At 55.8% G+C, this 26,079-nt stretch overlaps 1 protein-coding gene across 4 annotated transcripts in view; it reads left to right on the top strand.

Annotated features, from left to right (window-relative positions):
• Positions 1-24,808, top strand: part of Cbfa2t3 (CBFA2/RUNX1 partner transcriptional co-repressor 3) — a 69,015-nt gene extending 44,207 nt beyond the window's left edge. For 3 of the 4 annotated variants that reach the window (XM_032887518.1, XM_032887522.1, XM_032887521.1), the window contains exons 2-12: positions 4,225-4,371; positions 6,911-6,988; positions 11,457-11,698; positions 11,893-11,982; positions 15,550-15,731; positions 16,317-16,546; positions 18,764-18,849; positions 19,496-19,694; positions 20,160-20,228; positions 20,865-21,055; positions 23,008-24,808. In XM_032887518.1, coding sequence (XP_032743409.1) covers positions 4,225-4,371; positions 6,911-6,988; positions 11,457-11,698; positions 11,893-11,982; positions 15,550-15,731; positions 16,317-16,546; positions 18,764-18,849; positions 19,496-19,694; positions 20,160-20,228; positions 20,865-21,055; positions 23,008-23,277 — 1,784 coding nt within the window. In that variant the 3' untranslated portion in view covers positions 23,278-24,808. The remainder of the gene's footprint in view (positions 1-4,224; positions 4,372-6,910; positions 6,989-11,456; positions 11,699-11,892; positions 11,983-15,549; positions 15,732-16,316; positions 16,547-18,763; positions 18,850-19,495; positions 19,695-20,159; positions 20,229-20,864; positions 21,056-23,007) is intronic. The other variant, XM_032887520.1, reaches the window with a different exon arrangement.
• Positions 24,809-26,079: the final 1,271 nt, after the last annotated feature.

Raw genomic sequence — 26,079 nt, 5'->3', positions numbered from 1 at the left:
GCAAGGTGGAGCAGGATTGTAGGATTGAGGGCTGTTGGGAATATCGAATGAGGCCCTCATAAAGCAGACATTCCTCTCCACAGAGAATAGAGCCACGTGTTAGGCTGTATGATGCCATGAGAGCCTTACCTCCTTCCCTCGGGATGAAGGAGCTGGGCATGGTGCTCCTCCCACAGCATTCCCACCACAGCAATGGCTTGGCTAAGAGCTGGTGCACAATACCCATCCTGGATACCGCACCCACATCCGTGAGCCCTGACAGCATCCTTTGGAACACAGGGTCAACAAGGCTATACCCAAGACCGCTGTGATATTTACTCGCACCTGCTCACCCCACAGATCCCACTAAATGGGCAAAAGAACCTCTACCCAGCTACCGGGGAACACAACGTAGAACCTGGGGACACGGGCCTGGGCAAGTGGGGACAGAAAGGACAGCGTGGCTTGGGACTGATGGACAAGACCCAGCTCTGTACTGCACAGCTGAGTGGTTTTGGAGAAATCACTTCCTGGGCCTCCCTCAGTTTCCCCTTTGTGGAAAGGTGGAGCTGTAACAGTGCCTCTAGGAGAATGTGAAGGCTGCAGATTCCAGCAGAAGCATGGCTGAGGCCAGGGGGTTGACCTTGGTGGAACAAAAGGGAAGGACACAGCTCCAAGGTGCCTAGATTTCAGCGTGATCTGGGTCTCCCCAGCACTGCTCTGGGTACACCGACCTCCCAGTAGCACTTACAGGCCTGCTGAAAAGCAAGAACTCCCTCTCGGTGGGCTCCCAGGTCATCCGATAGTGGAGTATCGTACCGGGTCAGTTCCTGCCCAGGCTCACGTAGAATGTGTCTAGAGGGCCCTGGGGGAAGCGGGGCAGGAAGATATAGTCTGGGAAGGACACGTCTACTGGTCTCATACCTGCCATTGACTTTTCGGAGCCTGTGGGAACCACGACGCCTTCCCAGCCACTGCAGCGCGAAGAGGAACAGTAATGGGAATTAAGAGGGAGTCTGGAGATGCAGCTCAGTGGGTAGCTTCTGTAGCTTCTGTACCGTGCACAAAACCCTGGGTTCAAACCCCAGCACCCATACACCGGCGCGGCGGCACACGCTTGTAATCCCAGCTTTCAAAAAGCAGAAGCAGAAGGATCAGAAGTTCAAGGCCATCTTTGGCCACACAACAAACCTCTAAATAAATAAAATAGTGGTGGTACAGGTCCCTATGAATGACATCCTCTTTACACACACACACACACACACACAAACACACACACTCACACTCTCACACACACAAACACAAACATTCTCACACACACTCATACACACAAACACACACCTGTGAGCACTCATGCATATGCAACACACACAAACACACACACCTGTGAGCACACATGCATATGCAGACACACACTCACACACACAAACACACACACACACCTGTGAGCACACATGCATATGCATACACACACACACAAACACACATACCTGTGAGCACACATACATATGCACACACACACACACAAACACACCTGTGAGCACTCATGCATATGCACACACACACACACACACACACACACACCCTCAGGGAAGTGGGTCACACACACACACACACACCCCGCCTCAGGGAAGTGGGTGGTTTTCGTACTTTAGAGGTAAGAGACTCAGGCTCTGGGAGACGCCTCTCAGAGCCAGCCCCTCCCACCTGACCTACCCAACTATCAGCTGGCCCTTGAGTACCGGCCTCCAGGCTCCCTCTACCCTTTCTCTGAGGGTCCTGGCATGGTACTCCAGAGAGATACTTCCTCATGGAATCCCTTCCCTGAGTCATCACCTCCTGGTGGCTACAATCCACAAGGAAGCCTTGCAGATGGGTTGACCAGGGAGCAAGGTGTCTGCGGTGTGGACAGTCCAGGGGAACTGCCAGGAGGAGTTAAGCTAGAGAAGGAAACAAGATACCCAGGGCATCCTGGGAGGTGGACGCCCTTAGGCTGCTGGGGGAAGGCAAGGAAAGTGTAAAGGCAGAGGGGGAGCAACCCCAGACCTGGAGGCTGCTGACCAATCTGAAGCAGAGGACCAGGTGCCTCCAAGTCCCCACGCTCACTGGCTTTTGATCCGATGTCTATGTGTGCTGTGTGATTTGGAGCAGATCATGACACTGCAGTGTGCCCAACCCTCTCTGTGAAACGGGCTTTGAGTGGAATCAGGGCCTCAAGACTTCTGTGAGGACAAATGACAGCCGTGAAGTGCTGGGCACAGAGCTCTGCTGGCAATAAACATTTCAGGTTCTGAGGCAGAGGGATGACCCCTGGCCTCTAGGATCCACATCCTATAAACAAGAGGGAAAATTAAGCCTCTATAGGTCACTAGGTGCCTAGTGACCCTATGACATTACGGGCATGCAAGTGACAGCCAGTACATCGTGGTACCCTGGCCCGTGGCACCAGTGGGCCTATCGTGATGATACTGAACATGTGTGCGGAGAGAGAACGGTTAGTGCCAGTGCTGGCCCAGCTGCCCACGGTGCTGCTACTCGGTTGGCTTTACTTTGGAAACTGAAGTTCAGGTGAAGCCACTTCCCCTCTGTGAAAGGCTTCAGAGACACAGAGTGACCCCAGTGTCCTGGGCCTGTGACCAGAGCCAGCCTGGTACTTGAGACATTTGGCCCTGGCGATACCCTCCCGGGCAACCCCATCTGCCCGAGGGCCCAAGGGCAGACTGGACAGGTGAAGGGCTGTTGAGGACGGAGCGCTCCATGCTGAGGCAGCCAGTCCCAGTTGCCTTCTTTGGTTGTTGTCACCGGAGACTGGCCATCAGCCCTACAGCCAGGCATGGTGTTGATAGGTCCCCACAGCTGCGGCCACACATGTGCCCAGCCATCAGCCTTTGGACAGTTGAGGGAGGGGAGGGGCTGAGCGCCGGCAGGAGGGGGGCCAAAGCCACAGCTGGGGGACAGCAGGTGCCGCAGCCTGGGTGGCTTCTGTGTGCCATCTGCTCCCATTCTGCCCCTCCTCGTGGGCCCAGAAAGATGGGGGCTTCTTGCCTCTTCCCTTCAGACCCAGACACAGGTCATCATGGACCACTGGGTTTGTCTAAAGTGTCTCTGAGCTTCTCTCCCCTCTGCAGACCAGGCAGGGGGCTAGGGAAGGGCTTCACTGTTTCCAGCCTGCCGCCTGGTAGATGTCACTTCCTAATCACCAGCCACAGAGGTGGGGTGACCTAGACTTACATGAGTCCGCCAACGATGGGACCCTGAAATGGGATGCAGGATGGGAAAGGCTGAGGGGTGGTACCCAGAGTTGCAATGAGGACAGCTAAGAGACTCTGTGACTCTGTCCCCACTCTTCCCTGCCCATGGAAGACCCTGTGGGTATAAGCGTGGAGGGTAAGCAGTAATTGGAGCAGAGAGGTCTGCTTTCTGCTCGTAGCAGGCAGAAGCCTGCCATTGCTGTTTCTGGAGAGCTGGGCTGCTTGACAGAGATAGCTCACACAGGTCTTTTCACCTACCCTGCCTGACCACACCTTATGGTAAAAGCCCGGGGCTTACCATGCTCCACAAAGAATGCCCAGAGCAAGGCCTGCACTTTGGTCTTAGGTTGAGCCTGTCTGTGAAGCCCTTGGATGTGCAGGGTCCACCTGACCCTCAGTTCACCCTGGCTTTTATCACTGTCTTAGCTTCTTCCTACTCAGCTGCCCCTGAGCTGAGCACCTTGATGACAGTTGGGTCACTCGAATGGGGCTGGTAATGGATGTGCTGAGCCAACAGGTCACATTTCAAGGATCAGGCTCTAGGCACCCTGACATCATCCACAAGCCTCCCATGGGGGTTCCAAGGACCCCAAGGCAGGAGATGGTTAAAATAGTGGCTCCACACCCCAAGCCAGTTCCCCTGTCCCCCTGGGCAGACCCCAGAGGAGAGTCCCAGCATCTAGAAACCTGGGATCATCACCCCTCATATAAATATAGATGCTCAAGAGTGGGTCAGGAGAATTGAGATGGGGCCTGAGCATGGGGCCTGCGTTGTGAGCTCCCACACAGACACTAGTCCCGATGAGCCCACCTTTGGCCTGCGTCTTTGCTCCACCTGTGCTCAGATGCTAGCCACCTGTAAGAACACCTGGGGCTCCCACAGGATGGTTGGCATCAGGAGTCCACCTGCAATCTCAGGCCTCTGCCCAGGTGCTGGCCAGCCTGTTCTGCCCTCAGCTGCTTAATCTCTTTCTCTCTCTTTCTCTCTCCTTAGCTAACAGGAAGGAGAAGGCTGCAGCAATGCCAGACTCCCCGGCTGAAGTGAAGACGCAGCCCCGGTCCACACCCCCCAGCATGCCGCCCCCACCTCCCACCTCATCCCAGGGAGCCACACGACCACCCTCCTTCACACCTCACACACGTGAGTCTCTCCCCCTACCCTGCCCATACCTCGAGGGTAGAATAGATGGAGTCATTGGGAATTCTGTACTCGTGTGTCTAACGGAACGTGACTGACTCTGTGACCCGTTGGCAGCCTAGTCTTAGGCTCAGATCCCGACACCTCCTACTTGCTGTACAACTTTGGGTAAACTAGGTACATTAGCGCTCCGGCCTGGCTTCCTCATTTGTAGAGTGGGGGCCTGCTGTGGTCCCTGCCTTACAGCCATTGTGAAAAGGAAGTAAGGTACCAGATATTAGCACCAGCCTACAAGCGCTGATGTCTGAAGGCCCCAGGTCCTTAAACTCAGCTCAGCGGCACAGAGCAGAGGCCACCGTGGGGGATTCCAGGGAGCCTAGAGCAGGAGTGTTGTCTCTCTTCCATAGCCACCTCTTTCCCTCAAAAGATTGCATCTTAAACTGAGCAGTTGGGAAATTCCCAGGGTTGGGCCATTAGAGGGGACAGCGTCCCATGCCCCTCCCCCAAGGAAGAGGTTTAAGAGTTTGCCCAAGTGTTCTGGTAGGGAGAAGAAGCCATGTGCTGCCGTCCCCATTGCAACCCTTGATGACATGTACCTGAGGGACCCTTCCTCAGATCTCACACTGAAGCAAGATCCCTCTCTGTGGGAGGGGCTTCAGTAACTCAGCCTGGTGTCACCTACTTTCCGGGGCATGTACGCTTCCTCTGGCCTCTGCATCCCTGGACACGGAGCGCCAACTCTGCCCTTCGAGTTAAAGCTCTTAGTGAAGCTTTGCTGCTTAGAGAAAGGCTGAGGTAAGGAATGAGCAGGTCAACCCCAGGCTAGCCATGTCCCAGGCTAGCCATATCCCTACTGGCGGGGTTCCGGGCTCCTGCTTCCAGGTATAGCCGCATGGAACCAGGGTCATCTGAGAAATGGCCAGCACACAGCAGGTTGTCTCGTGTAGATAACCATATATACCTTCCAGTCTCCTGGGAGGTGCTACCCCCCACTTCCTACAGTTAACCCAGCACCCATCGGTGGGTGAGCCTTGAGTGAGGACTCCCAGCCCTGCCTCTTGTAGCTGGATCTCTCCCCTAAGCAACCTGATGCTCTCCGAGGACAGATGGCCCTGCCAGGTCCTGGGTCTGCCTTTCCACCATGCTCCTCCAGGCTGAAGATACCTATGCCTGTTCTCACACTCCTCCTCCCTCAACAATGCAGCTGGCATAGCCACCTTGCGTCCCTCCCTAAGCATCCTTCCCTCTGGGCTGAGCCACAGGTAGACTCTGGCCTCGGAGCTCACCCAGTGATGAGGACTCTGAGGAGACAGTGAGGGGATTCTGTGGGATGGTGCCGATGTCACCAGCCAATGCGTTAACCTAGAAACAACATCATCTGTAGGAGATGCTCTGCCCCTCTCCCAGCCATGAGGCCATGAAACAAGGGTCCTCCAGAGGTTTGGGGGCCCTGAGCAGGAACGAACAGAGCATCCGATGGGCTGCTTTTGGATGATGGGCTGTCACCCATCCTGAGGGCGAGCCTTCCCCAGCCTGTGTTTCCCCCTTGGACCAACTCTTATCTCAAAAGCTACCCAGGGCCCCAGATGTTTCTGGTTTAGAGTGAGGATGGGGTCAGCTGGGGCCCGAATCGAGGCTTTGCTCTCCTGAGGTTTGTAAACAGATGCGCCGGTGAGCAGAACATGTGTGTTCCATGGGGAGGGTTTGTGTCCCTCCTGCCCCTCAGCCGCACCCTGGGGGTCGCAGCTTTGTAGAGCACAAGGCTTTTGTTTTTCTCTAAGCGGACACTTCCAGTTGTGTGTGCGTGGGGGTTTCGGGGTTCAGGTCTTTGGGGCTAGTTGTTGTCTGAGGCCCAGGCCTCCTGGGGTCACCTCAGGTTCGTCCCTAATCCACGTGGTTAACCACACCCCCCTGCACCTGGCTGGTGGCAGCCCTGGTAAAGCCTCTGCAGCCGGCTGCAGATTCCTGCCCAGTGCTCCAAGCCAAATGTAGAGAACTGACCTTGAACCTACTTGAGGCCTGTGGTTTTCCTGGCCCAGTGACCACCCTGGGCACAGATTGGTCTGTGGCTGGGGAGATAGGCAGGAGGCTGAGTGTGGAGACCTGGGAAGCATTGACCCAGCTTACACTCCTCTCAGACAGGGAGCCTGTAAGTGAGTTGAGCTCCCATCTGCCCTTGCAAGTTTCTGAGGCAGGGAATTCACTACTCCTGAAGCTACCACGTGCATCCGCTGACATAGCCCCACCTCACATAACAGACCTGACTGAATCTCTGTCACTGAACACACACACAATCTGGACCCTCAGGTCCCTCAAGGACAGTGCTGAGGGAGCACTTTCTGGGAAGACAACCTTTACAAGTTAAGTGTCCTGCTGACAGAGACCCAGTGCGACCCATTTTACAGAGGAGAAAACTGAGGCCCAGAGGAGTGGACCAGCCCCCAGTGGCAACAGCGTGGTCTCTAGGACTGCCACTAAGCAGCAGAGGGAACAGCCGCTGGGGCTCCCTCCTGACAGCCTGTTCTTCTTATTTTGCTTACAGATGGCGAGGACGGACCTGCGACGTCTCTACCCCACGGCCGTTTCCACGGCTGCTTAAAGTGGTCCATGGTCTGTCTCTGTAAGTAGAATAACAAGAACCGAGGGCTTCAAGGAGGCCACCTGGGTCCTTCTCATGGCCTCTACACTCCTATTGCTGGATCTCCAGCATCCTTAAAGACAAGAGAGGCCCAGGGGCCTAGGGCTAGAGACCGAGACCCTCAGACCTCGTGCTGGAACTGTGGGGCCTTTGCATGCAAACACCTACTAAGCTTCATCCCCACCCCCAGCCCCACCCCCACCAGCCAGACAGGCTGACTGGAGCAGATGCCAGGGCTGTGAGGAGACAGTAGGACACACGTCAACGACAAGTCACAATCCACTGTTTTAAAAGGCCCTAGCTCCCACTGTTGGCAGGGTTGCTAACGACGGGAAGGGAATGGTTTTGCCTCAGTTTCCCCTCCTGCAAAGTGATGCTACCACAGTCTGGAGCGCTGCCTTGTCTGAGCCACACCACATGCTCTGTGGGTATCGGTCACTGGTGTATGCTTCCACCAGAGCTCCGGGTGACACTCAGAATACTTGTCCCCTGGCGGCGGCAGCCTTGACTGGGCCAGCTAGCTGTATATCCCATGTGTGTGCGGCCAGGTTCTAAGAATGAGGAAGAGGTTACATGGGTTGCCTGTGTTCTGTGTTGTCTCTCTTGCTGTGCCATGCTTGGCCACACATGGAGCCTGGCACACAGACTGACCGGCCATCAACTGTTGGCCGATTCTTGCCATGGTGATACTGGTGTTACCCGTGTCGGGGAGAAAGGGTGGAAGAGCTGTTATCGGGGTCTGTGTGCCCCAGGCCAATTCCCACCCAAGCATCAAGGCTGGGGGGAGTAATGGGGGTGCTAGCGTGTGCCCCCAAACATCAGCCGAGGACACGTGTACGGTCTAACTTAGTAACACACCTGTTGTGGTAATGAAAACACTTGTGCTGGGGGCTATTTTTGGCGTCTCTTTAGCTGCTGAGACTGCCCTGCAGCCGCGGGAGGGAAGACAGGCAGTGAGGCGAACGGGCCACGGGGGACTCAGGCGCTCAGAGCAAGGCTGGTAAGCGGGCCTCAGGGAGGACAGGGCCAGGCCAGGCTGGGTCCGGTGGGTGGCGCGGACTAGACCATGTATCCATCGGCATGTCTTAGAAACTACCAGAAGGCCCAGAGTCCTGATGATAGAACCCTCGGTCTTAAGACACAAGTCCACAGTTATTAGTGAGGTCTCCGTGGCAACAAGCCATCTCCTGGCCTGGCTGAGGTGACAGCAAGTGGATGTCATTAGGGTTGACTGGGGCGTGTGTGGCGGCGGTGGCTGCTGCTGTCAGAGCTCACCAGGAAGAGGGAAATCCTCCCAGTGGGGTCCTCTGGACATGGTCTTAAAGAGCCTAGGAGCCTGGAGTCGTTAGGATGCTGTGTGCCGACATCACTGACCACCCCAGAGCAAGAGGGGTGCTTCCAGACATGGTGCTTATGCCTGCCTGCCTCTATGAGCACGCAGTCATTCTGGAACTGACTGTGTATCCTAGGCCCTGGAAGGGGCTCCTGAGATCATTCTGGGGGAGACAAATGGGAGGTTTCAGTATCCGTGTATGCCCCCCCAATACCAGGAAAGGGGAGCCACTTAGAACCAAATGCAGAGGGTTGCCATTCCTGGTGGCAGCATAAAAATACCAGGTACCCTGGATCCTGCACGTCTCTCCCCACGTGCTTTGAAACGTCTGGTCCTCAGAAGCGGCTATCAAAGGGTGCCTCCCAGAATAACCAACATGTAGGGTCTGTCATGAGGGCCGACGTCCAGGTAAGCTGGCGTCATACACAGGCTCTAGAAACCGTGGCTTGGGAAATGAGCTAGACTGCTATGCTCTGACCTTAGAGCCCACCTCAAAACTTCAGAATGGCTTGGGACCACTGGCAGATAGAGAGACCAACACCAGGCCTAGGTCTGACCTATCTGGAGAGGTGCTGTCTCCAGACCCTCATGAATTTATGATATGGGGATGTCTGAGGACCTGTGAGAACACAGCCCTTGTAGCAGGTGACTGTCAGACTGCAGGTGAGGATAGAAGAATGGGGAGGGGTGTTCTCTGGGGGAATTATACCAGCAGCCACACCCACACCAGGCCAGAGCGTCTCTTGACTGGGTCTTGTCTTAACTCATGTGGAAGGTGGGGTTCCACCCTAGGATAGGACAGTTGGGGGCCACCAGCTGGCTCGACCCACGAGCTGCTTACTTTGGTCTATGCAGATCGAGATGATGTTTGTGGGGGGGGCCGATAGCCCCAGCCCCAGGGGTTTCTCTGGGTTAGAGCCTCAGGCAGGATCTACACAAGAGGGAGCCAGCCACTGCACTAGTTAGCAAGAGAAGGCTATACGGGGCCCACAGGACAGACTGAAAGCATAAGACTGACAGAGTTGAGTTAGCCCTCTGCCCCCGCCCCCCATTCTGTAGTGTGAGCAGAGGTATGACAGGATCCTACAAGAACTATAGCAGCCACAGAGATCTGAGGGCCAGGAAGGAGGGACTCCGGTAAAGCCCCACCTCACGTGTCTGTGCCCAGCCCTTTGGCTACCTCCCAGTGCTTGAATCAAGATGTGCGGTCTGGAATGACTTGCTGAGGGACCCATTGCCTGTGACAAGCAGTTAACCCAGGGGAACTCAGCTGGAGTCTCCCTATTGGACAAACCTGGAGGGATATTGAGTATAAAAAGGGGTTCCCTCTCTCCCTTGGTACTTCTAGCCCCGCTGGGCTAGCCTCGCCATGGGTGACGTGAGACCATTGGAGCTTTGAGGACTGTGATCTTACGGGTCCCCTAGAGTTACATTTCTCAGCCCAGGCCAGAGAACCTGGCTTGTGTACTCTCCGCCAAGGCAGGAGACTGTGGTGTATCCCTAAGGTCAGGGGCAAAGGACACAAACAGAAGCCACAGTTGTGTAGCCAGAGGTGTGGGAACATGTCTGTACACCTAGAGGTAGCATTTGTAACCTGTGATCTCTGACCTGTCTGCAGACCCTGCTAATCATCGCAAGGGCCCACCACCTCAGCTTTTAACCTTTGTCCCTGAGAGGGCTGAGTGGCAGCCCCTGGCCTTGGCCCTGGGACGCTGAGCCAATGACAGGGCTATCCAGTCAGCCAGGGCTCAGTGACTGGCAGCAGTGATCCTGTAGCACACTTATCTGCTGCTGTCTCGTTGGTCACTTGATTTGTCCTCGGCATGAACTAGCCCCTGGACACAGTCTCTTGTGTCAAAACCCCCTGAAGAACCCAACCATCTCCCCCTGGGGGGTCTCAGGCTCTGCTGATGTTGAGTCCCATTGGACCGAGTTGCTGGCAATGGTGTTGCTCAAGGTTGGAGAGGCTCAGGGTCCAGGTTGGGGAGGCTCTGGGTACATCGCTCAGAGTTGGGAAGGAGATTGGGTAGAAGGTGTTGCTTGAGGCTGTGGGAGCAGGAGGGCTGGGTTGCCAGCCTTTTCTTGGGGTGATGCGGGTGACTTCTCATTTCCCACACCATGGGTGAAGACGCCCCGTGGCTTGCTCATAATGGAAACCTGACCCAGTCGGGGAGGATGAACTGGGCGTCTGCGGCATCTAGAATATCAGCTGGCCTGAAGGTCAGGCTCAGGGTAGCCCCCAGGGACAGCGTGAGCCAGCTCCACAAATGTCTGTCCCTGTAGACACTCCCAGTGTGTGAGCCCTACCACCCTCCTGTCTGGGGTACCTGGGGGTGAGCCCTGCCACCCTCCTATCTGGGGTACCTGTGGGTGAGCCCTGCCACCCTCCTGTCTGGGGTGCCTGGGGGTGAGCCCTGCCACCCTCCTGTCTGAGGTACCTGTGGGTGAGCCCTACCACCCTCCTATCTGGGGTACCTGTGGGTGAGCCCTGCCACCCTGCTGTCTGGGGTACCTGGGGGTGAGCCCTGCCACCCTGCTGTCTGGGGTACCTGTGGGTGAGCCCTGCCACCCTCCTATCTGAGGTACCTGTGGGTGAGCCCTACCACCCTCCTATCTGGGGTACCTGTGGGTGAGCCCTGCCACCCTGCTGTCTGGGGTACCTGTGGGTGAGCCCTGCCACCCTCTTATCTGGGGTACCTGTGGGTGAGCCCTGCCACCCTGCTGTCTGGGGTACCTGTGGGTGAGCCCTACCACCCTCCTATCTGGGATACCTGGGGGGTGAGCCCTGCCATCCTCCTTCTGAGGTACCTGGGGGTGAGCCCTGCCACCCTCCTGTCTGGGGTACCTGGGGGTGAGCCTTGCCACCCTCCTTCTGAGGTACCTAAGGTAAAGAGAGTCACCTCCCCTTTACGGGTTTGCCTATCTATAAAAATGTATAAGACCCGTGAGCACAGAATGGTTGCAGGAACAGAACAGCAGCTGTGTAGGACACTGGCCACCATCGTTGTCGTCGTCGTCGATGTCCTATGGGGCACCGTCCTTGTTGCGTACTTGCAACCACCAAGTACAGTTGTTATACCTTGCCCTCACGCTCGCACACCCACCGCTCTCCTACAGTGATGAACGGCAGCAGCCACTCACCCACGGCCATCCACGGTGCCCCGTCTACGCCCAATGGCTTCAGCAACGGCCCAGCCACCTCATCCACCGCCTCGCTGTCCACACAGCACCTGCCCCCGGCCTGCGGGGCGCGGCAGCTCAGCAAACTCAAACGGTTCCTCACCACCCTGCAGCAGTTTGGCAGCGACATCTCACCCGAGATCGGGGAGCGCGTACGCACACTGGTGCTGGGACTGGTGGTGAGTCTACAAGCTATCAGGCGCCCATGTTCCCCACGACAGCCTCTGCCACTGGCTCTGTCAGGATGGCCACAACCCCCATCATGTTCTCCCCAGCCCTCAAGCCAGAACCTCCTTCTCCTCTCCAAGGTGTGGGTGGGGCATCCCGGTCAGACAGTGCGCGGGAACCTTTAGATGGGGCGGTCTCTCTGCAGAACTCAACTCTGACGATCGAAGAGTTTCATTCCAAGCTCCAAGAAGCCACCAACTTTCCACTGAGGCCGTTCGTCATCCCCTTTCTGAAGGTAAACAAAGGCTGCACCCACCAGGCAACAGGGATGGTGTATGCAAAGACCCTAGGGAGGGAGGGGATGCGACTGTCTGGCTGGCTGGAATCCAGTGAGGGGAATAGTTGTGCATGCAGAGGGTGGAGGACAGGGGATGGACAGGTAGGCATGTGGCTAGACGGTGGGTGGGGTGCCACCAGATGCTGTTCCCCTCCCCAGGCAGAACCCTCGGAATGAGGTCTCGTGCTTGTTTGTGGGGGGTTCCGTGGCTTTTTTGGTTGGTTGGGTTTTGTCGGCGCTGAGGGGTGAGTGTAGTCTTGTCCACGCTAGGTGGGTCGTCCTACCGCCGAGCTGCGCATCTCTAGCCCTTTTGCATTTTGAGGCAGGGTCTCACTAAGTTTCCCCGGGCCAGCCTTGAGCTCTATCCTCCTGCCTCAGCATCCAGTAGTTGGGGTTGCAGGTGTGCACTACCAGGCTCAGTGAGAGGCTGTGTTTTAAAATCTGGTCATCTATACATCGATGCCCAGGAATGAGCCAGGCCCTCACATTGGGCCTGAGACGTCACTGTAGCTCTTCACGCCAAGAGGACAGAGGGCGGCACACTTCCAAAGGTGTTTGCCCACGTGACCCCTTTCCGCTTAGACCTCTCAGGGAAATGCCTGCTTCAGATCGTATAAGGGATGTGCTCCAAGGTGTGAGCCCCCACCGAGCTACCTAGGGGGTCACTGGGCTGGCTCTGCCCCTCTGTACTCAGCCCCTGAGGCTGGAGTTCTCCATTCTCACAGAGCAGCTACGTCAGTTTTATAACTGCCCAGCTTAGACCAAGAATGGCTTCTAAGGCTCTCTGCACAGATGCCCTGTTGACCCCCAGAGGGGGATACACAGCCCTGACACTGTCAAGTTAATCAGAACGGAAGCCTTTTCTTTCCCTGCTGCTAGATTCCCAAGGCTGGGTTCAAGCTTGGGTCTCTCCTGTTCAGGGTGCCCACAACATTCACAGGACACGCCCTACCAGCCTCATCCCCTCTGACACCTCACAGGGGGACCCCACACGACACCCAAATCCACTCCCCTCCTCCCTCCCACCCACACCTTGCTGGGTTCACACTGGAGCTAGTGACAACAGAGAAGCCGCGGGTGCCAGCAAGTAGGCCCACCTGGCAGTCACTTGGTGTGCGTTGGAGGCGCCCCCGTTCTCCTCACCCTCCGCGTGCTGCTGACTGCCGCCGCCTGTCTTTGGGATACCATACGCCTGCTTTCTTTGTCAGAGCCGATGTTCGCAACAGATGCTCCCCACAGCATTAGCCGCCCCGTCTGTGCCTGGAATATCCCAGCTTCCACTTCCCGTGGTCCCTTCCCCCCAGTATCCTTCCTACCTAACTTAGCTTGGGATCACCTAAAGCAAGCACTAGGTGGATCACCTCGCTAGGCGCTGCCTTCTCTGGGCCCGCATTGGCTCACCCAGGACCTCTGCGTCTCATTGTGAGGAACGCTGGGTGGTAATTCTGTCTCCTCATGACATGGAGCTCCTGGGGTGGAAGGGCAGTAAGAGCCAAAGGTAAAACCTGAAAATACAGCCTCGCAGCCAGGATTTCTGACGTTGTTGCCAAGATACCAGCCAGAGCCCACTCTGTCCTCTCAAAGAGACATGGTTACTTTGGGGGCCTATCCCCAATGATCTAGAAACAGAGAAGCCAGGGGAAAGGCTCAGGCAGCTCCAGGTGCCTCCCTGCCCTCTTGGCAGGGTGGAGGGCTACCACAGCACCATCCTGAATAGTTATGGACCCCCTGGCTCCAACGGTGGGGCCCTCTTGAGTCCTTTCCTAGGCAAGATAAAGCTGTCTGCTACCCATGTGATAGGAAGCGCTGAGCTAATTCACACAGGGCTCTCTGGAGCCTAGCACACCACGGCTTCCAGAGCTCTGGTCTGCCGCTGAGTCAAGAGAGCTTGTGTGACCTTCCCAAGACCACACAACTCCTCCGTAGCCCAGCCGGGGTGAGGTGCACCAGATCTCACTCAACAGCCTGTGGTGGAGAGGCTCTGCAGAGCAGAGTGAAGCGCCATAAAAACTCAGGGCTTAGTAGTGGTTCTGTGCCCATCCAGGCCAAAGCTGGTTTAGTTTTTTTTTTTTTTTCTTCTGGGCATCAAAATGTCCATGCCAAGTAAAGTTAGGGCCCAGACCACCCTGTGACCAGTTTGGTGTGATCTCCGAATGATGCCTGGAACTTCTGCAAAAGACTGGGGACTGGTTCTTTCTGGGCGAGAAGTGGTCCTGTACCTCCAGCCAAGGGCTGCCTCATATCTGGGCGGTACAGCGGGGGGCTACCTGATCCTAGGTCCCCTCCACTCTGCCCCACGCCTGCCTCCATGTAGCTGGACGGAGTGGAGCTTTTCAGAAGCCGCCCCACCCGAGGCTCCAGCTCCCAGCTGGCCCCAGCTGGCCAGGACCCCAGATGTTCCCCCACCCGAACAGCAACCAGATGGTGTTCATGCCCAGCCCCCGCCCCACCATGCTGGCCAAGGAGAGGGTGGGGGACTGGAGAGGGAGGAGACTCCCTGGACTACTGAGACCTCCCAGGACCTCAAACCAGCTCATGCTTCTGACGTGGTCGGCAGATGGTGGGCTGGCCCCTGTTCAGCACCAGAAAAACAAGCCCGACAGCCTCACCGCTCAACAAAAACCGCATCGGCCGCCTGATGCGCCGGGTGGATGCGTTGGGTGGATGTGCCAACAGAGGCTGAGGAGGCGGAGGCTGGAGAAGGCTGCCCTGGCGCTTTGAAACGCATGGGAAAGTTGTAGATTATTCACCAATACTTAGAGCTGCTGGCTCTCCCAAGAGCCTGCCCCTGGGCCCCTGTCCAGCACGCTGAGGGCCAGCCTGCCCCCTCTACCCACAACAGCTCTGGAAAGTCCCCTAGCCCAGCACTTGGGAGAAGCTCACAGAGATGGAGTCTTCGAGCTGTGGCTTCGTCTGCAAAATGCAGAATCTAGTTGTGATGTCATGACTGAGGCTTGGGTTCACGGAGGTCATAAGTTCTTACGTGCTGATGTCCCAAGTTCCAGCTGTGAGCTTTGGTCAGGGCTGAGAGAGGAGCTGGGTCGGTAGGGCTTCTGGACAGTGCATTTTGGGGGTGAGAGCAGAGAGACCCTGCAGCAATACAGCGCCCCTCATTTGAATCCCTATCGTCTCCCATCCCCCATCCCTTCCTCCCTCTCCCTCTCCCCTCTCCCTTCCCTTTTCCCTTCCCCTCTCACTCTCATGCATGTGTGCATAGTCAGTTGTCTGCCACCTCCGAACCTTGCTTTCTTTCTCCATGCCAAGGATGGTATGGTGCCTGTTTAGACGGGGGTACAGGTAGAGAATATTGGCTGCAGACAGCACTCTAGGAGGTAGCAAAATCCCTACACTGCTCTGTGTCCAGTGGGGCCCAGTTTGCCTTTGGAAGGAGAAAGGAACCTAAAGGACCCAGAGCAGCCCTGAGTCGCACACAAGCAGCTCTGGGCTGTCTGCTACGAACAGGCTCTGTGGGTTTGCACCCCAGCTGGCAGTCAGCTGTGCCTAAAGCCCCTGTCCTACCCTCAGGCTAATCTTCCGCTGCTGCAGCGAGAGCTCCTGCACTGCGCCCGCCTGGCCAAGCAGACGCCTGCCCAGTACCTGGCCCAGCACGAACAGCTGCTGCTGGATGCCAGCGCCACCTCCCCGGTGGACTCGTCTGAGCTCCTGCTGGAAGTCAACGAGAACGGCAAGAGGAAAACACCTGACAGGTAGCAGCCTCTCATAGACCCACAGGACGGGAGGTGACCCCAAGGCGGCCTCTTCCTGCCCACCTGCCCCTGCCACAGCTCTGCCAGACAGCTGGCCCAGTCCTGTTTTGTAGCAGGGCTGATCCAATGCTGCTAACCCTGCTGCATGCTGCAGGGACAGGCTGGTGGGCTGACGACCCTGGGTTCTATGGCATAAGCTGTTCAATTAGCTGTGGACCCCAGGGCTTCTGGGATCCCTGGAGGTCAGCAGCCCAGGGAGGGGTCTGTCCACAAGAACTCACTTCCCTCTGTGCTGTTTGTAAACCCTGAGAGACCTGGAGCCTAAGGCTTATGGTATCTGGGCTGGGCCCCTTGACTGGCCAGAGGTACTGGTCCTACCACTATACCACAGTGGGGACCACACCGGCCATGGAACCCCATCCATTCCTTCCCTGGAGCCCCAGAGGAGGTCAGAGGGGGGGAGCAGAGCCCAGTGGGGCTCCTCTGAGTTTCTGCCTCCATCCTGTCTGTCTCTCCTCACCTCCCTTATTGTCCTCTATCCAAGACTGGGGCTGATGTCCATTGGCCACCTATTTTCTTGGTCAGGACCAAAGAGAATGGGTCAGACCGGGACCCTCTGCACCCCGACCACCTCAGTAAGCGGTCCTGCACCCTGAGCCCTGCCCAGCGCTGCAGCCCCAGCAATGGGCTGCCCCACCCTACACCGCCCCCGCCCCCGCACTATCGCCTGGAGGACATGGCCATGGCCCACCACTTCCGGGACTCCTATCGGCATCCTGATCCCCGAGAGCTACGGGAACGCCATCGGCCCCTCGGTAAGCAGTGTGAGGGTGCCGCCGGCCACTTGAGGTCTGAGAACAGCGCGTGACCCTGTGTGTCCGTGAGCCTGCGCACACGGATACGCCTGCGTGTGCTTGGGTTGCAGAGAGTTTGCGTGCATTTATTTAGGGGTTCAGTCAGCAGCTGTTTGAACCCCTAGCGGAAGACACTGGAGCTGTCAGCACTGCCTCAGATGCCCAGTAAGGAAATGGGTATAAGGAGCCAGTAGCCACCCCAGGGCCCATGTAGCCTGACTTGCCCCTCCAGAGACAAGTTGTCCCTCCTCACACACAGAATAGCACTACAGCAGAGGACCCTACCCTAGGGGACACCCTCCTGCCTTGGGCAGCCTGAGACCAGCGTAGTTGAGGGTAGGACCACCATCAGAGCTGCCTTCCTTTCCTTGAATTCAGAAGTGACCCTCAAGTGGGCCATGCGACCTCTCTGTGCCTCGGTTTCTTCCTTTGTCAGAACAGGGATTGTGTGAGGACAGGGGTATTGGTAGAGCACCTGACACACACTCCCCTCCAAGGCCCAGCCACCAGTGACAAGGACAGCACCTGACACAGAGCACATGCCACTGAATCGCACTCTGTCATTTCTCAGTCTGTACCCACACCTCAAAGGAAACCCAGGCCCAAGGAGTGCCCGTGGGGCAGCCACGGCTGGGCACAGCACCACCTGCCTAGCCCAAACATCCTCTGCAGAAACCCAGAGATGGCCACCCCGGCCGCACCCCAGTGTGTTGGAACGGAATGCTAGAAACGACCATCCAGGGTCACTCAGAACACCGCTAGGGTCCCCGAGCAGGGTCAGCAGAGGCCTTTCCCTACCCCCACACCGTGGAAGCTTCCAGGGCCCGGTCCTAGGCAGCAGGTGACAGTGTCTGGCTTGCCACAGCCGGGTCAGGCAGGTGCTAATTCCCACCCGCTTCTGCTAATGCAAAAATAAACGACAGCTGTCGCACGGATCTCAGCCTCTATTTTAGTTCGGGCGTTGGCACAGGCCCCTCGTGGGCAGCCAGAGAGGGTGCTGGATGACGGTTGTGGCCACTCCCTGCCCTTCTGCAACTCGAGGGAGGCATTTCAGGTTAGGGTAGTAGGAGGTCCCTAGGCGCTGACGGCTGCTTAAAAGAGAGGCTTTGCCCCAGGAAGTCTGGATTGGCGCCAGATCACCTGCACAGCCTCAGTGAAAACACTGGAAGCATTTGACACTGCAGGAAAACCAAGACGGGGCCATCATGTCCCTCACGCCCCAGCCAGTGGCAACCTACACCCTGCTCCACCCCATTTGGCCATTCCCAAGGTTACAGACCCAGACTGGCCTTACACCTGACACTGCCTCCTCCACTGTCTGCCTGATGACTATGGACAGACATGACCCTTCACCAGCCTCAGTTTCCTCATCTGTGGTATGGGAGAATGGACCTTCCCTGCAAGGTCAAGGCAGAGAGAAGGGAGCAGTGGTTAGTGCCAAGCACTGCTTGGGGACACCCCTCAAGTTTGCCAGGTCAGCTTGGGGCTTTTCTTTCTAACTACTTACTATGCAAGCACTAGGCAGGGTTGGCAAATGAAGGCAGGGAGTGGCGAGATAAGGGCCCCAGGATCCCACCGAGAATGGGCCATCCTGGGTTGATGCTTCTATCCTGCTGACAGTCGATCCGATCCCGAGACCGTACTTGGGGCTGGTAAACACCCAGGTCAGAGTTCAGCCTGGGACACAGAGGTAAACACAGCACGCCATGTTTCTCCATGGAGCTGACAGTCTGGGAGTTGGGGTAGTAGTGAAACAGAGTAAACAGGGAGATCTTGGACCTAGAGCCCAAGAGACACACGTGGCCTGAGGAATTCCAGAGACCGCAGCTGTGGAGGGGCCCTGTGGCCTGGACTTTGAGGAATGCATAGGAGGAGAACAGACATCTGAGAGGAAATCATAAACACACAGACGCTGAGCAGCTGCACAGAGGCCCGGAGGTTTCTGGGCCACGATAAGAGAGACCTTTAAAGTGCATCTAGAGCTGCCTGTCAGAAATGGGCGAAGCGAGAGGGGCTGGGTTAGACAGGCTGGTGGGAGACAATGAGTCACTGAGGTAGAACCCGATGACTTGGTTTTAACCTTTTTCCCGACCCTAGGAGTAGGGGCAGGGCTTGGCAATAGGCAAGCTAGCCTTGGCATCCGCATGGGGGCCTAACTATGCGTTGCCCTTTCGGCAGCCATACCTGGGTCTCGACAAGAAGAAGTGATTGACCACCGGCTCACGGAACGTGAGTGGGCAGAGGAGTGGAAGCATCTCAATAGTGTGAGTACCCGGCTGGGGTTGCCAGGCCCTTGTGACTCCCAAAATGTCTGCCCGACTCTGGAGCCTAAGGCTGGGGGGTGCGGACCAACACTGACCGGGTTTGGCCTCCTCTGGGTTCAGCATCTCCTGGCAGGACCTACCGGCGTGCCTACTGGCTGCCCACCCTTTGATGTGAGCATCATTGTCCGTTGTTAGCCTATCAGGATGCTGCTAAAGGGTAGAGACGAGGATGCGGAGCCATGCACACACTACTATTTCCTGCTCAGAGGCTCTTGCAGAGTAGAGCCCCAGCGATGTAGGGCACCTTTGTAGTAGGTGCCTGAGGCCATGGTCGGGCCAGGAGGACCATGCCTTGATGTTCCTAAGAACGGCCATTTCTCTGGCCACCATGCACCTTTCTTGGCAAGGTCCCCAAGGCAGATTGCAACACCCCGAGCCCCCACCCTGCATCCAGAAAAGCTCCCATTCAAGTCGGGTGCCTGCAGGCAGTGAGAGTCATTTCACTGTGGGGAGCCAAGGCAGATTTCTGTGCCCCCACCTTCAGGAATGAGGAGCTGGCTCCCTGACCATCCCCTCCATATTGGATGGCCACATCTGGCCACAGCCCTGGTTCCAACGTACTGAAGGCCTTGCCACCTGCCTGCAGCTCCTGAACTGTATCATGGACATGGCGGAGAAGACACGGAGATCCCTCACTGTGCTGCGCCGGTGTCAGGAGGCCGACCGTGAGGAACTCAACCACTGGATCCGGTGCTACAGTGACTCTGAGGAGGGGAAGAAGGGCCCCACCCCCATCTCGGCTCGGTCCCTCAACAGCTGCAGTGGCTCTGAGGGGTCTCAGCTAGGTGTGTACCAAGGAAGAACATGGAGGACCTACAGTGAGAGGCTGCTAGCCCTACATGGTCTCTGTAGGATGCCACCAATGTCCCCAGGAAGCTAGCCAACACTCAGCCTTACTTAAACAGAGAATTTGCCTGGGAAAGGCTGGACCTCCCAGGTTCTGGTAGGTGCAGGCCAAGCTTGGAAGGAGGTAGCTAGGGGCTTCTATCCCCCTACCCCCGTCACGGTGGTGACCACAGAGATGAGGGGGAGGTCCAGGACATGCCCAGATCCCGCCTGAATCCACGTTAACTGTTCGTAGGGTATGCCATCTCGAATCCCCCCATTCTCCTAGCGGCATGTGTTTCCCAAGGGGAAACAACACTTCTTGCCTTCAAACCCGGGCCAGAGTGGAAGGGAACTCATTGTGGAAGAGGGCAACTGATGACCGCATTTTGTGTGTGACACTGTACCCGGCCCCCTTATTTCAGATGTTCACCGGGACTTCACCCCCAGGACCCTGTCTGGCTATATGCCTGAAGAGATCTGGAGGAAGGCTGGTGAGTAAGGGCAGACCCTGGGAACAACCGGGAGAAGTGTCTGTGACTCAGATGGTCTCCACATGTAACAAGTTTACACATTGGGCCACACACAGGGGGTATGTACAAAATGCATGTATGTGAACACACACACACAGAGAGAGAGAATGAATGAATGAATGAATGAATGAATGAATGAATCAGGGTATTTACAGCCAGGTTCACATAGTATATTCTCTGGCTCCCTGTGGAGGCCCAAGCAGACCTGTGGCTCTCAAAGCAGGTCCCTCACAGCAGGGACTTGCCTGAAGCCTGCTAGACCACACTGTGGGTAGGGACTCACACTCCCTGAAGATGCACACCAGAGTCAGAACCATGATGCTGGCAGGTAGACCCACAGCTTTGGAAACCCACAGCTCTGTTCCTCGTGACCAGGGTCGCACATGGACTTGCCCACATACCCTTCAGCAAAGGAGTGGAGTCATCAGCTTGTGCCTTTGTGTGCACACACGCAATGTATGGTAGGCATGTGTGTACACAACTGCATTTAGGCTCCTCCTACCTAAGTCTCGAGTGCAGAGGGTCCAGAACCCCAGGGGAACCAGCCTGGGTGACTACTGGCCAGTGTGACCACCATCCCACTTTTGCACTTCACAGAAGAAGCTGTGAATGAGGTGAAGCGTCAGGCGATGTCGGAACTACAGAAAGCCGTGTCCGATGCGGAACGCAAAGCCCACGAACTCATCACCACAGAGCGCGCCAAGATGGAGCGAGCCCTGGCTGAGGCCAAGCGACAGGCCTCGGAGGATGCCCTGACTGTCATCAACCAGCAGGAGGACTCCAGCGAGGTAGGGCCAGCAGCCTCCAGGGGCACTGTAGTCTGTGAGCTCGTCAAACCTGGGTTGGAACGCCCCACGTATACAACCTCTAGGCCTCATAAGCTCTCTGCTCTCCGTGAACTCAACTGTCACGGGTGCCACAAGTGAACATGCAGTCTCCTCAGCTCCAACGGTCAGTTAATGTAGAGACCCGTGAGACCCGGCAAGGTGACCCTCAGGCCTTCCCAACCTGCAGGAGCAGTGACGGAAGATCAGGAGAGTAAGGCTTGTCTGGGGCCTGACACACGATGGGGCTCACGTTCCATTGAAGTGTGTTGATGTCAAACCCTCTCTGTTCTTCAACTTGAGAAAGCAAGAGGTTTTGGGGACTTTTCAGGACCCCACAGCCTGCCTCAGCTTCTGGCATTCAGGTAGATGCTCAATGAATGGGAAGAAGAGGAGATAGGAGATCGGATCATGTGTGCCTGGACGCTTGGTTGTCAGGACATCGGAGAGAAAGGAAAGGCCATTTCAGGAAAGTCATTCATAGGATGCTTTTAAGAAGGGTCAGGTCTCCGACTTTGGAGAAAGGCCATTTCAGGAAAGTCATTCATAGGATGCTTTTAAGAAGGGTCAGGTCTCCGACTTTGGAGAAACAAAGCAAGGTAGATCTTGGGGCCCAGTGGTCCACCATATTAACCCAGTTGCTTAACCAATGAGAGACTCTGTCTTTTTTTTTTTTTTTTTTTTTTAGATTTATTTATTTATTATATATAAGTACACTGTCGCTGTCTTCAGACACACCAGAAGAGGGCATCAGATCCCATTACAGAGGGTTGTGAGCCACCATGTGGTTGCTGGGAATTGAACTCAGGACCTCTGGATGAGCAGTCAGTGCTCTCAACCACTGAGCCATCTCTCCAGCCCGAGAGACCCTGTCTTAAAATAAGGTTGACAGGGGTTGGGGATTTAACTCAGTGGTAGAGTGCTTGCCTAGGAAGCGCAAGGCCCTGGGTTCGGTCCCCAGCTCCGAAAAAAAAAAAAAAAAGAACCAAAAAAAATAATAATAATAATAATAAGGTTGACAGTGCTCAGAAATGATATCAGATATTTTCCTCAGGCCTCCACATGCATACATATATGTACCAGTGCACACATACACACACAGGATCTTGGAGCTGTCACAAGAGGGGTCAAGAGCCAACCAGAGTGTTGGGCATTTGGCAGAGAGGATGGTGCCTCACTAGATGTGACATCCGAGCAGGCCTGGGGAAGAGGCATAAAGAGCCATCTGGGGCTGGAGAGGTGGCTCAGTGGTTAAGAGCACTGACTGCTCTTCCAGAGGTCCTGAGTTCAAATCCCAGCACCCACATGGTGGCTCACAACCATCTGTAATGGGATCTGATGCCCTCTTCTGGTGTGTCCGAGGACAGTGTACTTAGATATATTGTAAGGACAGTGGACTTAACATAAAACAAAAAAAACAAATCTTTAAGAACCTTCCTGGTGGAGGGGCCAGCAAGGCCTATGTGAGCGGAGCAGGTGAACCAGGGAAGAACGGAGTGGAGAGGCCAGAGAAGGTGAATAGAGGCGAGAAGTAGGCTTTGACTCCTGAAGCAGGGGCAACCTTCCTCCCAGCTCCACAGCCCTGCCACCTTCCAGAGATCTCCAGCCATCCCCTCAGAGAAATACGGTCAGAAAAGGGAATTCTCATCCATGGCCACCTCTCCTCCCAAAGGGACTGGGGAACTACTTGACAGTTCCGTTGCCTCTAGGGGCCTTGAGGAGTTTTTTTTTCCCTGGGTCTTGGCAGCTGGGGGTGGATGCATAGCTCTCCCGTGCAAAACACACACGCGCACGCACGCACGCACGCACACACGCATGCACGCACGCACACACTCCTTTTCATCAGTGGGCAGGTTATCTCAGCACATGAGGTCTTTCCTATTCTTACCATCTCCTTTGCCTTCCTCCACATCCAGAGCTGCTGGAACTGCGGGCGCAAGGCCAGCGAGACTTGCAGTGGCTGTAACGCCGCACGCTACTGTGGGTCCTTCTGTCAGCACAAGGACTGGGAGAAACACCACCATGTGTGTGGCCAGAGTCTGCAGGGCCCCGCAGCTGCGGTGGCTGACCCATTACCTGGACAGCCTGACGCCACTGCCAGCCCCAGCGAAGCCGGCTCAGCAGGACCCTCTCGTCCCTGCTCTCCGGGCCCACCAGTCCCACTGGACACTGCTGTGCCCCGCTGACCTCCAGACCTGCCACTCAGCCCCTGGACGCCCTGCCCTGCCAACCCCACCCCGGCCCCACTGTGGCCCACCAGTTGCCTGGAGCTGGCCTTGTGGAGTCACTGCTGCTACTGCTTCTCTCCAAAATAAAACACAGATCCAACAGAACTGCACCCATGCAGCCCCAGCTACCTGACAAGGTCCGCCAGGACCTCTACAGTCTCTCTTCGCAAGCACCCTCAGAAACCACCACGGAGCTGCAGACATCGGCGTCAGCGGAAGTGTGGCCAGCTGTCTGCCCCCTCTGTGTCTGTCTGTGACCGTCTCTCTTTCTGCGTCTGCCTCTCTTCTGCGTGTCTGGATGTCTTCGCCTCCTTCTGCCTCCCTGACTCTCCCGTGTCTCCGTCTCTGTGAAGTCCACGTGGGTTTCTCTGTCAGCAGAGAAACCCCAGTTGGTAGCTTTGGTTTTCCATGAAGAACTTTCGGAGACTTCGTTTTGTTTTGCTGGCAGACAAGCTACTTAGAAACGGACAGAGAAGACTGGGGGGGCTTCTCCCCCATCCCTCCGCGGTAAGGGAAGAAACTGTGATTTTTTTTTCTAGCCAGAGTTGCTCTATCTCCCAGCCAGCCCCGGGGGGATCGGCTCGCACACAGAAGAGATGCCGAGAAACATTTCAGTTTCCAACTCAAGAAGCAGTTTTTGTTTCAGGTTTTATTTCTTTTCTTGAACGTCAAACTCTTTGGCTTTAAGTGGAAAAAAAAAAAAAAGAGAGAGAGAGAAAAAAATCCAAAAAGTTTTTTTTTTTTAAGCAAAAGAAACATACCTATAAACTACCTTACCAGCTAGCCAGCCAAGGATGCCAGATACACCTCGCTCCAAAGGAAACCCAAAAAAAAAGCAAACTCAAAAAAAAATCAAAATCCAAAATTTATTTTTATCACTGCCAAAGTATTTTCTTCATGGTCTCTCCACCCTGGGTTGGTTTGGATGTCAGTCTTTGATTTCGGTTTTGATTTTGTCAAGGGGGGGGGTGTGTGTTGGGATACTGGGATTCGGTGGGTTGGGCCAAGAAGAAACCTTTTGTTCCTTTTTGACCGGTGGGCAGCATCCTGGCTGGGCAAAGTGGTCGGCAGCGAGGCCCTATGGCCCTCAGCACCACATCCAGAAGCCCCAGTCAGCATGAGCCTGAGCATTGTGTGCCCAAGGGCCACGCCCGTGCGTCCCTACACGCAAGGGTGACACCTCCATCTGTCCCCACACCTTCCTGGGACTTCTCATAAGTCATTTCCACTTGTGAAAAAAAAAAAAGTGCTAACGTGTTCTCCCCAGAGAGAGCACACTTCCTAAATGAAACTGTGACAATCTTTTGGGTTGATTCTTGACTGCTTTCGAGAGCATAAGGAGACAGCAAATCATGCTTTCTCAGTTTCCCTCCTCTACCTCTCTGCTTTTCCATCCCACCCTACCTCCATCTCAACCCCGTCACCCCCATCCCCAGTGTCTTGCTATGGCTACCCTCATTTCTTTCAAACTTTTACAGAAAAAAAAAAAAAGAAAAAAAAACACAAAAACCAGCCACCACCTCCCCTGGAAGACTCAAGCCCACCTGTACATAGCCCTAATGTTGGTCTCCAGTCCTAGGGGTGATGGTGTGGCTTGCCCACCTACACTCCAGCCCTTGCCCGCCCTGCCCTCCACCCGCTCGACTCCCTCAAGGATTCAAGGAGGAAATGAAGGAAGAGGGCTCATGCCTGTACCAAACAAAAAGAGACAGCAGACAGAGTCCGGGTCTGCGCCCTCTGTGTGGCTGCAGCAAGCTGCAGGCCTAGCGTGCAATATGGGGGGACTGCTCCTGAACCCTGGGCCCAGGGGGCCCTGCCCAGAGCGAGGTGTGCAGCGTGTGTTAATGTGAATGTAAATAGGTCTCCACAGAAGTCCCAACCATGGCATCAGTACCGAGGAGATGTTTGCCAAATAAAAAAAAAAGAAATTGAGACAAACCACAGACGTGTGTGAAATTCAGGAAACACTTTGGAAGGAATCTGAGGAGGAGCTGTGGTCCTAGGGGCTTGTTTGATGGCTGGTTATCTCTTCACAACTGTGTAATCGTTCTCTAACAGAACATTCTATGGAAGGATCCTGTTGGCCATCATCAACCTGGTGCTGTCCCGGAATGGAGCCTGACAGCAACCCTTGCTCTGAAGGCTGAGGTAGATCTCATTCCCTGGAAGGTTCCTGAGGCCACAGCCCTTCAAGGCTACAGAGGTGTGTTTTGGTGGGTTTCAGAGAAGCCAGGACACACGGCGGCCTCCCAACTTCTAGTGGACGACCGGTCCTCCTGAGCGTCTGCCTGCGAACACTGAGTCCGTGTGCTGGTAGAGACCTGCCTCACGTCACAAGGAGCCCCACTGGATTGATTTCGTTCCCAGCTGTACCCCACGCAGGGCTTCTTGTCTGTGCTGCCCCATAGCACGCAGCCTCCTTGACCCTTCCAGAAGGGCAGGCCAGTGACCACTGGCAGGAAAGAGTTCTGGGTGGGGTGGTGGGCACCATGTTTGTGGAGGGGGAACAACGTTAGACCCTCAGGTATGCTGAGGAGCTGTAGTCTCTAGAGGTCTGGGCCAGGAGTCCTGAGGTGGTGTCCCTGATGACCTAAGTCCCTGGTGTCAGGACTTCAGAGTGCCTGCTCCTATGTGGTCCAGCCATTCTGAGGAAGGTCGCAGAGAGCCACCAGTTTGCTTTAGTTGAAATACCTCCTCTCCTCATACCCACCTTTTAGGAACGAGAGGGCTCACCACAGACAACAAAACACTGCCTAGCCA

This window comes from Rattus rattus, chromosome 17 (genome assembly GCF_011064425.1).
Source record: "Rattus rattus isolate New Zealand chromosome 17, Rrattus_CSIRO_v1, whole genome shotgun sequence".
NCBI classification, from domain to species: Eukaryota; Metazoa; Chordata; class Mammalia; order Rodentia; family Muridae; genus Rattus; species Rattus rattus.
Note: the sequence above shows the minus strand (reverse complement) of the source record. Positions and strands in the feature narration are given on the sequence as shown.